General features: G+C 40.8%; 1 protein-coding gene across 3 annotated transcripts in view; it reads left to right on the forward strand.

Annotated features, from left to right (window-relative positions):
* The window catches only part of CRYL1 (crystallin lambda 1), a 66,629-nt gene that overhangs the window by 3,993 nt on the left and 49,851 nt on the right, over positions 1–12,785 (forward strand). For all 3 annotated transcript variants that reach the window (XM_087758819.1, XM_087758817.1, XM_087758818.1), the window contains exon 2: positions 1,392–1,499. In XM_087758819.1, coding sequence (XP_087614945.1) covers positions 1,417–1,499 — 83 coding nt within the window. In that variant the 5' untranslated portion in view covers positions 1,392–1,416. The remainder of the gene's footprint in view (positions 1–1,391; positions 1,500–12,785) is intronic.

Raw genomic sequence — 12,785 nt, forward strand, 5'->3', positions numbered from 1 at the left:
CCTTGACCCATACCTTACCTTTTCCATAAGTGTGCTTGTTCTGTAGTTTCTTCTGAGGTCTGGACTTACTACAGTGAAGTTGTGTGTGTGTTTTTTGTTTTAAATTGTAAGTTTTGAGTGGGAACTTACTGTCTACTTAACCACACTAAATGTAAAGTTTCACTTTTTTTTTTTGTCCCAGTTATTTCCACTGATTCCTGCTGTTTCCTGAAACTTCCTGGTTTGTTCCTTTTTTTTTTTTTTTATATTTAAACCGGAGGCTGAACATGTTCCTGTTTTCTCTTCCTTCTTTCCTCATCTGTCCTATTGCTTTTCTCTGACTTTTATTCCCCTTTTAATCCTTTATTGATGCCCTAGTGGCCTTGCATTTTCCAGTTGCCAGAGGTTGCTTAAATTTAATGCTAAAGATACGGTGATCTCAGAAATGACAGGAAATGCATGTAATTATCAAAACCCCCACTGTAGCAAGTCATGGGTATGGAGTTCTGCTCTTGTCTTTGTTAAGGAGTTTGGGTTTTTTGATCTCAGGTTATTTAAGCTTTCTACACTGTTCTTCAGTGCTTCTGTTTGAGGAGGCTGATGACTGCTATAAACATAATTAAGTTAAAACCTGCATTGCTTTAAGAGATTTGATAAAATTGTCAGTTACTGCAAGTTTCCTCTATGTATTTCTGAGTAATGTGACTTTACCAAAAGATGTAGGCAGACTGTTCCTGTGTGCCTCCAGCATGGTAGGGTGTTTCATCTAAACATAAGGGTAGTGCTGGAGGTCAGTAGGTGGAAAAGCAGTATCAAACCCATAGGTTTTTTTTTATTTTGTTGTTTGTTTGTGGGTTTGGTTTTTTTTTTTTCCTTTTCACATGCTTATGGTACTTCCTGAATTGTAGAGGACCCGTGACTTTGGTAGCTGGGCCTTAGGTTTTCTGATCATCTCTGCAGCAGGGTACTGAACTCTTGAACCAACGGGCTGCTGTCTGTCTTTAGACTATGAACTGAACAAATGAGTTTTAAAATAAAAAAAAAAAAAAATCTCTTTAATGTAATTCCATGCATCAACTCCAGATTAAGACTGCAACTTACAAAACTATTGATACTTGAGTGCGGTGTCCCAAAGTGGTGGCTCCTACTCTTTTGAATTCTGCTGTCTTTTTTCTGTTTTGTCATTTTCTTCCTCATTGTCTTACTTGCAGCTCTCAGAGAAGCTGCTACACAGCTAGCAAAGGATATTTCTCTGTTAGAGAGAGATTTGTTTCTTATCAATATGTAACTGATCTTTTCATCAAATATTGAAGAGTCCAAGCTCTGTTTTCCTTCTTGCAATGCTTGTCAGATCCCCTTCTCCAAAATAAATGCTTCTTTATTAATTGGCTGATATTTATTTTTCTTTTCAGTGGGCTCATTGGTCGTAGCTGGGCCATGGTGTTTGCTGCTGGAGGCTTCAAAGTGAAACTTTATGATATTGCACAACAACAGCTAACAAGTGCACTGGAAAACATTCGGTAGGTCACCTGACTTGAAATGACTGGGACTGTAATGAAACTTTGGGATTTCTGTAATTATGAATGAACAGCCACATCTTACTATTTAAGGGGACATAGATTTTAAGCTTGGAAGAAGGCTTTAACTTAGAAGTACAGGTCCTGTTAAAGAACTGCGCTCCCAAATCTCTCAATGACACTTCTGAAGAGCACTTTAATTGTTAAGTAATGATTTAAGAGCTTAAGTTCAGATCCAAATTCTTGAAATGATGTTTACCATGATTATGTTATCTATAGGCTAAGCTTAAAATGAACATAAGAGTTTTTGCATAGAAAGACACCAAAGGCTTGCAAAATGGAAGTAGGTTAATATGGATTGCTGAGGACCCCTGCTACAATTATTAGTATTTTATAACTAGAATTTTAAAAATTCTTAAACTAATATTTTTTGAGTCTTAACAAATTGCTAGTTCCACTAACAATGCAACTACTGATCAGTTACAGTAGCGGCTGGGAAGCATCTTTAGAAGGAGCAAATTTGAGAGCGTGAACACAAGAACAGTCGCACTGGTTCAGACCAACAATCCTCCAGCCCTTTACTTTGTTGCCCTGAGGCACTATGGCTAAAGCTGCATGCTTTTGGTATACAACAGAGCTGCAAGTTCAAGTCCTTCCTGTCTGTTCCCCTCCCCCAACCTTCAGTGCGTAGAAGTTGCTTATGTATTCAGTAACTCTAACTAGATTTCTTCCAAGTATTTCTCTAACCTTCCCTTGAACCTGTGTAAATCCTTTTGTGGCCTCCTTGCCAAAGGACTTTGTGTTCTGCAGGTTTACTGCTCACTGTGCGAAGGGCTGTTCCCTTTTGTTTGTTTTCAACTTGGCTCCTCAGTTGCTTTGTTTGGCCCCTATGTCTTGTGTTAGAAGGGACAGTGGCTGGTTGGTTCTATTCACCATCTTCTTGCTGCACCTGAAATACAGCTTTTTCTATGCCTTTGAGAGCGAGAGTGCTTTTATAGAGTGGTTCTGTACACAATCTTATGTTGCCGTATCAGCATTTAATTCTAAAGTTCAGGTTGCTTCATGATCAGCATCAACCTAATGCGTCAGCCCTCCCTTCATAATGTCTTGAGTGAAATAACGTCAGCTGCTGCGTGTCAGCTGGTGTGGGGATTAAGCTGCACCTAAAAAAGGGTTGTGGTGTGTTGCATCCTGATTGCTTTCTGTAACAAGGCTTACAGCATGGAGGAGTGACATCAGGATCCCCTTGTAGGTCAGTTTAGTTGTTGGAGTTTAGAAGTTAAACAGTATGTGATACCTAGTGAGATTTGCTAAAAAAGGCTTGATAATGAAAGAGGGGGAAAATCTATCTCCTACAACTTTTTTTTCTTTCCCCAAACCTCTCTTTCCAGGTAGGTCTTAGTCAGACTGAACAGCACTGTTGCTACACCTAGATGACAAGACACTTCTGTTTTTTGCAGAATTGCTGTCATAGCAGTAGCCATGATGAGATTCTGGATTATTGCGGAGGGGGCAGTTTTGCAGTCTACGTTACTAAAGACAGCACTCGCCTCTCTTTCTTTCTTTTTCTAATAGCAAAATGAGGACTCTAGCCTTCTAAGGTTTTTTGCTTGGGAAAGTGAAGCATAACATATCATGTGTAATAGGGTAGAGTGCTATTTGCATGTGTCTTTACTGTCCTGTGCCTGCATGTGCTGTCCCATAGGAGTTCAAGGCAGGTTTTGCCTTTTACATAAGGTGTTCTTGACTCAACTTTTAACTAACTTGTGTATCTTGGCTGTTGTAACATCCTAGTTAAAAAGCCTAGTTTCAGGACAGTGTAGTTTTTGTGACAAGAATACAAGCTATGCACTTTCTTCAACCAGTATTTTAATGATTATATCTATCAAAATACGGTCAAGCTTGAACTTCCTTGCACTGATTTCATAGCACACGACCTGCAATAAATCCCTTTTAGTTACTGATAAGATACCTGTGTAAGAGCTGGAGCTCGAGTAGGTAATGAGGGCTCACCACTGACAAAGCTGGTTGGTGGCTACTTCTCTGGACTTGCTGGGATTTGCTTTCCTTTTTCTCTCCAAATAGCTAGTACTTTTAGGGAGGTTTTTAGGCTTAGGATTTTTGTGGGTTTTTTTGGTTTAGTATTGAAAAGTATTTCTTCCAGTCTAGTCTGCAGTCGAACTTGTAGTGTATGGAGGTACTCTACATATTAAGGAAAAACTGGAGTGTAGAGAGGACTGCTTGTAGTTTCCCTTTTCTAAACAAAAGAAAAGTGGGATCTGAGTAGTAAACAACATTCACTTTACTTCTAAAAGGAAATGATACTCCTTTGACAGAAATGATACTTAAGTATTTATTAACTATTTTACGTGATGGACTTTTAGTACATTGACTTGTAACTCATTGTTCCGAATTTATGGAAAGGGCATCTCAGGGTTCATTAACCTAACAAATTCAACTCTCACACAACAGTAGGTAGGCAGCAGCAGTGTGTAATCTTGCAAGAGGACTGGAATGAGTCTGGGATGGACCTACAATGATCGTGAGAGCCTGCATGTGTCTGTGTAGAAAACCTGAAATATACTCTGTAAATTTATTCAAAACACTTGATTATGGGTAAAAAATAGGATTAAAGTGTGGAATTTGGATTTACTGAAACTAGAAATAGGTATCATGTTGCCACAATGTCAGTAGACCAGGTGCAGAAAGTAAAGGAGGGTGTGTTTACTAAGGCTTACCATGGTGTGATGGATTTACTACCTATCTACCTGTTGCCAGACACGTGGCAGTCGGTGCCCTGACATGCAAAGTGACCACACGTTGGATTGAACTGGATGTACCAGTGGCATTATTAATCAGGGTCTACTCTAATGGAACAACCTTTTGTTCTGCTGAAGTAACAAACTAATGAAGAGCTTTATGCCACGCTTGACCTGCTGAATACATGCTGTAGTAACCTCCCTTGGAAAATATATGCTTTCCTCTGAGTCAGTGTGATTCTGGTTTGAATGCAAGATTGATAAACTTTAAAATAATGAGAATTAGAAAAACAAGTAGTACACTGTTCCTGAAAGTAATCCTAAAACCATGCCCCCCAAAAAACCTTTACGATTCTTGTAATATGTAAACTTTTTCCGAATAGTTACTGTGCTACTGTTCTAAACATAATTATGCTGCTGATAAAGACTGATTAATTAAAGTGAAAGTGCTGTATTTTTTCCTGTATGTAACTGGTTCATGTATAGAACAGTTTTTGCATGTAAAATCAAAGACTATTGCAAGAGGAAAAATTTAGTTGACTCTGAAGAGGACAGTAAAACTTGGATATTTGTGCATGCATTCTGTGATTTCTTTATAGAAGTAGATGTTGGTTAAATATAGTATTTACTTAGATACAAAACTGTATCTCCTCCAGGACACAGGAGCAGGTAACTGGTTTTAATATATAAAAACCAAACAGTTGCATGCATAAAGGCTATAGCTAACTTAAAAAAAATCGTAGAAGATCTCGGGAAGTAGTCTGTGCTAAAATATAAAGACAAGGTTATTTTTAAAACTACATTATTATATTCAACTGCACTAAACAGTAAATTTATACTAGAAGCTCTTTTCTATCTTCTGATCCTTCCTTTCTTCTCTTAGCCCAAGTAGAAAAGATTTTCTGTGACAGAATGAAGTTGACTTTGTGAAGCGGTAGTTGCATCTAGGGATATGGTCACATAAAATTAATATTGCTACTTTTATCACATAGATACAAGTGAAATGCAATAGTAGTATCAATACATGGAAATATTTGGTTGAAAGGGAAGCAACTTTGACCTTCTCTTTATTAAATAATAGGGACCCTCTCCCTTAAATTTAATTTAAATTGAATTCATTAAAATGAAAAGAAATTATTAGGAGTTCTGTTCTTCCAGAATGGACTTCTACAGAGCTCTGCCTTCTGAAAACTGATATATGGTCCTAAGGTTGCGTGGTACTAAGTCTAAACTCAAAAGTGAGGCTGTTCAGTGAGAATTACTCGTATGTCAGCTTTATCTGACTATAGGTTGCCCTTCTGCGTGGCTCAAAGATGTGAGGCCTTTAAAGAGTTGGAGCCAAGCAGGCTTGAGATCAGAATATCACACTTCCTCTCTTCATTAAGTATTAATTTAACCATAAATTTTATTGGACTTGATATATAGTAAAGTGCAGTATTGCACTAAGCAACCTTAACTTTTTCCGTGCACAATTGCTATGAAAAACAAACAAGATGTGGGGGCTAGAAAAAAGTAGCATTTTTCTGCCCACCCCTGGCCAAGTGGAGAGAAGTACTTCAAGAGTTCTGTACTGTTGTGAATGGGGATCTGGAACTAGTAATGAAGTGCCTGATGTATGGCAGGTTGCAAGGCCGAGGAAGCAAACCATATCTATGCCTATGACTTCGTTATCACCAGAGTTTTGAAAGACGCTTCCCCTGTAACTCAAGCTCATTGTCTTTCTTGTTCCAGGAGGAGACTAGTCTCTAGAAAAGACATTTGAATGTACATTACCTCTTGCTGTCTGGTGCCCTCTTATGCTTGCTTTGTATGAAAAGAGGAACCGCTTACTGGATTGGTTTTGTAGCTTGAGGAGTACACTGATACAGGCTTTGCTCTCTTTTCCTAGCTCATGGCATGTTCCGTGGCTGTGTGGTTAGATACTTTTCCCAAGCTGGCTTCTTCTTCCAGTCTCTGGTCTGTATTGCTGTATTGTATTGACACTGTATTTATATCAGGGTCAAAATGCAGCTTGGCTTAGGTCTTCCTTGATAGTTTTATGTATCTCCTTTGAGGGGACACCTCCTAAGTAGACAATTCTTATCAAAGTATATTTTAATCTTGAGTGCCTGACACTGGCACATCAAGCTTGTGCTAAATCATAGGCTTGGTTCTACCTTTCCATTTTATCCACAACTGCCCGCCCTGCCCCCCCCCCCAAAAAGTGCAGTTAACTAGCTAGGGAAAATTGCTTAATTTGCAGAACTAACTAGAGAATGTTTTAATAGGCTTTGGAAGGGGATAGATTCCGTATTTCCAAAGGTTCTATCTGGCCATTCTGTAGTCAAAAACGCTTCCAAAGGGAAATGTCTTCTCACCTCATTCCTGTGTGGCAGCCAGTCCCCTTGGCAGCTGGAATTGCTTTTTGCAGTTACAAAGGCTGTGTTTTGAGAACCATTATGGTGTTGACATTTACCTGATATGCAGAAGTAATATGTCCAAAAAGCTGGTGAAATCTCCACCCCTGAAGGCTTTGAAGGCTTGGCTGCACCAAACCAAGGCTAACCTCATCTCATGTCAGCAGTAGTTGTGCTGCAGTTGTGCTGGAGTGGTGACTTCCCGGGCCCCTTTCAGCCAGTATATCTGTGACTGTGTAGGAGACCCAGGTTTCAGGCTGGGTCTGCATGGTCAGAAGCAGGGATGTGAACTGTGGATCTCTATTTTAGGTAGGCCAACTTTGGTTTTGGTGAGAATTTCCATCTTGAACCTAAACTTAAAACAAATAAACAAAATATTAAGAACCATAGAAAATGCTTCCTAGCAAGAAGGTTTCCCAGCATAAACTTGTCAGTTCTGATGCCAAGATGCCAAAAAAATCTTGACAAACTTAACGAGTGAACTTACTTAGCTCACTAGATCTGGAGACAGCACTGGAATTGATCTTCTAAGGGTAAGAAGTGACATAATGAGTGAAGTAATGAGTTGCAGACCCTGCTCAGACTTGGCAATATTGGCAACTCTGTGTTTACCAGGGAAAAACTTAATGACTGTAACTGCCTTTTCCTGTTACAATATCTTTGCTCTTGTTGCAGCATCCAGTTTGTGTAATGCCATTATAGACACCCTGAGAGTGCCATGGCTGGAAAACAGTTTGTGTGTGTGGTAACTTTAGCAGATCTCAGAACTTTGATTGGCTTTTGTGCATCACCATGCTCTTATGCTATGTTCTGGCTCCTCTGTAGTCCTTTGCTTTGTGCCTCTTCAAAACTGTGTTAAAGGCAGATGTGTAACTGTCCGTCTTTAATATACTGCCATTGCTATGGATGAAGTGTGTTTGACAGCGCTAGATCTCTCTTGTCTGGACAGAAACATACATACCTTTGTGGTCCAGACTGTACTGCTGTTTCAAGAAGATGTAATGTGTAATAACTTTTCCATGGTTGTGTGTTGTGTGCTTACCTTTAGTCTGGGGAAAGCAGGAAGAGGGAAGGTGGTTGCTAATGCATTCATATGGCCAACTGCACCTCAATGTTAGCCGCTTACTATCTGGCTGTTGCACGTGTGGGCAGTGAGCTGGTTCCAGTGTCAGGAGCTTTCAGTTGCCTACTTGGTCTGTTGTGTTTCAGGGTAGGTATACGGGGCTGATGATGGTTTCTTGTTTTGGGTTTGGTTTTTTTTTGCCATGCCAGCTACCCTCTCATTTGTCAGACAGCACTAGATAGCAGTCTGGTGCCATGACTGGTTAATGGCCCTAGTCTTTGGGAAATGGTGGCTGGCTGAACTTGTGAAGAATAATATTGGTGCTGTCTTCTCTTCTTCGCTCCTTTCTCCTTGCTGGTTTGGGCAGTAAGTTTGTGATTAAGTGGTCTTTAACCTTGCAAATACTGGCTTGTTCCAACAATGTGTGCTGAATAGCATGACTGCCCAACTGTAGCTGTGGATAAAGGTGAGGCAATGGGATGTGAACAAGATGGATTAAGTATTAGCATCACTTGCAAGGTCCTTCTGTAAAAACTTTTAGAATAGGATTTGTAACCATGGGCATCCCAGGCAGTTCATGTGATCAGGAGTGTTTTTACAGATTGGGTGCCCTGCCTTGAAGCAAATACTGGCTCAGTTCCCAGAGTATCATAGAATTATAGAATACCAGGTTGGAAAGGGACCTCAAGGATCATCTGGTCCAACCTTTCTAGCACAATCTAGACAAGATGGCCCAGCACCATGTCCAGCTGAGTCTTAAACATGTTCAGCATAGCGGAGTCAACCACTTCCCTGGGGAGATTATTCCAATGATTGACTGTTCTCATGGTGAAAAATTTACCTCTCGTGTCCAATTGGAATCTCCCTGGGAGTAACTTGTACCCGTTACCCCTTGTCCTCACCATGTGACTCCTTGTAAAAAGGGAGTCTCCATCTTCTTTGTAGCTCCCCTTTAAGTACTGGTACATGGTGATGAGATCACCTCTAAGCCTCCTTTTCTCAAGGCTGAGCAAACCCAGCTCTCTCAGCCTTTCCTCATACGGCAGGCTTCCCAGACCCTTGATCATCTTGGTGGCCCTTCTCTGGACCCCCTCCAGCCTGTCCACATCTTTTTTGTATAACAGGGACCAGAACTGTACACAGTATTCCAGGTGTGGCCTGACAAGCACCGAGTAGAGTGGGATAATGACTTCTTTATCTCTGCTGGTGATGCCCTTTTTGATGCAACCCAGCATCCTATCGGCCTCCTTGGCCGCAGCAGCACACTGTTCACTCGTGTTGGGCTTCCTGTGCACCAGGACCCCCAGGTCCCTTTCCACGGAGCTGCTCTCTAGCCAGGTGGGTCCCAGTCTGAGCTGCACTCCTGGATTATGTTTTCCCAGGTGCAAGACCTTACACTTGTCTTTGTTAAACCTCATAAGGTAGTGTTGACATGGGCAGTCAGGTACAACAGTAAAACTCTGGAGGTAAACAAAGTGTGGGCTCTAAAAGGAAGTAGTATTTTCTTATGGAAAGAAAAGGTCTTTCTTCAAAGACCTTACAGGTATTAATCAAACTCTTCAAACTGTGCACACAATACAATTGCAAAACAAAGTCCTGTGGTGTGTTCTATGGACATGGCTGCAATGACTTCAGTCTGTGGGCATCTTCAGGGATGATCACCCTGAAGTCTAGGCTGCTTTGAATAAAGTCATCCAGTAGAGGTCAGTGATGCACTGCTGTATGTACAAACCAGCCTTAATGTATGATAAATAGCAGGGGAAGCTCCCTTCATTTGCCGCAAAAGTGCAGGCAATCTAATACCCCAGGGGAATATAAAGAGGGTTTAGCATTTGGAAGACTTAAAATTAATTTGTGGAACAAAACAGCCAGAATGTCAATAAATATATTGGTGAAGGTGGGGGGAAAAAAAATTCCTGGGAGGGAAGGCCAAAATTCAAGTAATGCACAAATTGTATGTCCTATTCCATGCTTTAAATAACTATACTAATTTAAATAAACGGCTAGCATGAAGATTGGTGATGTTAACAGGAAGATTTTTGTTTAGGAGGAAAAATCAGTCCAGCCTGAAGTTCCAAAGTATGAAGATGGTGGGTTTGTGGGTTAATTAAGAAATGGTGTTCTTGGTGCACAGTGTAGTGTGTAATGGTTTATGACAGAGAAGCAGAAATGATAGGATGGTCATCACTGGCAAAGAAGGAAAGGTATGGAACAGGAGACAGGTGCTGCAATCTTCTGTAAAAACTTGTGGAAGAAAAATAAAAGTTAGATCTTTTAGTCTGTCACTCTAGCCTTTTTGAATCCCTCAGTTACCAGTCACGGAGTGGAGTTCCAGAGGAGCAGGGAGGATGAGGCTAGTGTCATGTTGTATAGAAAGTGAACAAGAACTTCACCCTCTTCTTCAAAGAAAGAGATAATTCTGTGTGGTCTCTTCAAACTTAAATTTTGGTTTTGTTTTTTAAAAACAATATACAGCCTATGAGTAAGAGGAGGATGCTGGATTTAGGCAAGTGCACCTGGGAAATGAACTTCTGATGAATGGATAATTAAGACCTTTTGAATTAAGAGAAAATGGCCTCAAGTTGTGCCAGAGGGGGTTTAGATTGGATATTAGGAAAAATTGCTTCACTGAACGGGTAGTCAGGTACTGGAACAGGCTGCTAAGGGAAGTGGTGGAGTCCCTGTCCCTAGAGGTATTTAAAAGACAGGTAGATGTAGTGCTTAGGGACATGGTTTAGTGGTGGAGTTGGCAGTGTTAGATTTATGGTTGGACTTGATGATCTTAAGGATATTTTCCAACCCAAATGATTCTATGATTGGTTCCTTATCATCTCACCTCACAAGGTGTGAAGGAGCCAGAAGTTTGGATACTCTCGTTTGGGTGCACCTGTTTCTTTACAGAAGCAGCACTGGCACCTTTAGTGTGTTGGAAGCCTTAAGTCTTGGATGGAACTCCTGCCTAGCAAGCTGTGGTGTACCCTGGCAGCTTGGAAAATGGAGCTGAAGCATCCTGTTTCCTATTCTTTACCATGCAGATCACTCAAAGGGGGAAGTCTGCTTTCCAGCCATCCGTTTGCTGTGTTGTTAATAAACCAAATGGGGAACTCATCCAGAAACTTGATGAATTTCCTGCTTATTTCTGTGATGCTGCCTGGAGGGGTGTGTGTTTGAGCACCTTTTTTTTGTCTTTTTTTCTTTTTTTTTCTTCCTTTCTTGAAGTGCTTTTAAACAAAACTTACCAGAAAAGAATTTCTGACCAGTTTAGCTTTGGGTAGGAAAGGTCTGGTTTTTTAAGCCTAAGTCCATATTTGAGAAAAGAGGCAGAAAGCTATTAATGGAGCTCTTTTCATCACTTTTGGACTGCATAAACTGGTAGGAATACTAATTTTGGTGCCAAGTCTAAGGAACTCCAGGGAAGCAAACAGGACAGACCTGAGCAGTGTCTAAAAAGCGTATGACTCTTGGCTTCGTTTTCCAGCTAAGAATGAACTGAACCTTTTCAAAGCTCTTGTCCAGTGCAAACAGAATGCCGTGCCTAGCTGTTTACCCAGACATGCTCTGCCTAAGAGTCAAAAATCATTGTCCGTGATCAGCCCTGACAAAAATAAAGAGGAAGCGTTAGAACTTGCAGTACAGAAATGATTATCTGGAGTTAATTGCTGAAGCAGTTCACTGAAGAGGAGAAAGTTAATGCTTGTAGGAGTTAGCTCTGCGTGTGCACATGCATGTGGATTGTTGTTGGTGGTGGTTTTGTTCTTCCCAATTCAAAATATGGGTGCATATTCTGGTTTAGAAGGTTCACTGTCACCTTTACCAGCTTCAGAGCCTCTGTTGATATCTTACCTACTCCCAAGTTATTGGAAATCCTTTGATTTAATGTACAAAGTCCACGGTGATCTGAAGGTATTTGTTTCTTCTGACTGTTGTGCTAAACCAGGAGCAGAACTGCTCTATGCATTTTTTGGCTACTGCTAAGTGGCCACTGAGTGCTCCTTACCTTGATTCTTTTAGTGGGGTTGCTCACAGGATAAGGTATTGCTGCTCTGGGTTGGTGTCAGAAACATCTACTGGGAAGCTGTTTTGTTTGCTGGGAAACAAATGTTCTCTTTTCCACTACTTTGAGTGGAAGAAAGGACATCAAAGTAACTTGCAGAGCAGCAGATGTTTATGACCTCTTAATAAAGCCATGATAAAAGTGGTAGAGCTTATATTTGCTGTATTTTCTTGGACACAACTACATGGATGCTGAAGTAAAATTTTGATTCTTTGGAAGTTAATGGTAGATTTAGTAAGCCAGTTCAAGCTAAAGATCTGAGGGCCCAGTGAATCTCTGCTGAGGTTTGACTTGTTTCTGTACAGTTAAGTAGGAACTGGGTTGTCTTTAAATAGGTCCCTGCAAACTTTCATCTTTGATTTCAGAATACCATGGTCTAAATGTCTCATTCTGAGCTATTTTCTTTGGGGAGGAATAGGTGCTTCCATCAAAAGACAAGATGGATTGCATACTTGGATGCCTAAAAAAGATTGGACAAATGCACCTGAAATGCTTAGTTCTCCCCTCTTTAAAAGAGAGCTGAAGACGATTGTCTCAGATGTGCATGTTGACAGGGTAGGTGAGATGAATCCCACTCATTTGGTTTAGAAAATCTGGAGGAGGAAGCGTAATATTTTTATTTGATCTATGGACTCAATCCTTGTTGACAGGAATGAGCTCTAAATAAAAGGATGGTTTGACAAAGTGAGAGTGCATTATCACACGTTGCTCAGCAGATGGCCTGGAAAGAGGAGAGAGAGAAAAAAGGCAGAGGCAATGATCTACATCCCCTTTTCAATTAATTTAAAATGCAGCTTGAAAAATATAGATGACACCTCCTGCCACTTCATAAAGCAACTGAGAGCTGAGGTCCGGTTGCTCCCTGTCTGGTTTGTTTAGGATTGCTGATGTAAAGGTGGCTGCAGGGGGTGAGGAAATGCTGCTGCAGGGTGTAAGTGCTGGAGCTGGACTGGAGAAGCGGTCTGGGGCTGACATCCCGGTCTAGTGGCTGGCTGCCTGCCCTGCTTCGTAAGGACT

The sequence above is a fragment of the Nipponia nippon genome, unplaced genomic scaffold, assembly GCF_047370975.1.
Source record: "Nipponia nippon isolate SJK-2023a ecotype South Korea unplaced genomic scaffold, ASM4737097v1 scaffold_2, whole genome shotgun sequence".
In the NCBI taxonomy this organism is placed as follows: Eukaryota; Metazoa; Chordata; class Aves; order Pelecaniformes; family Threskiornithidae; genus Nipponia; species Nipponia nippon.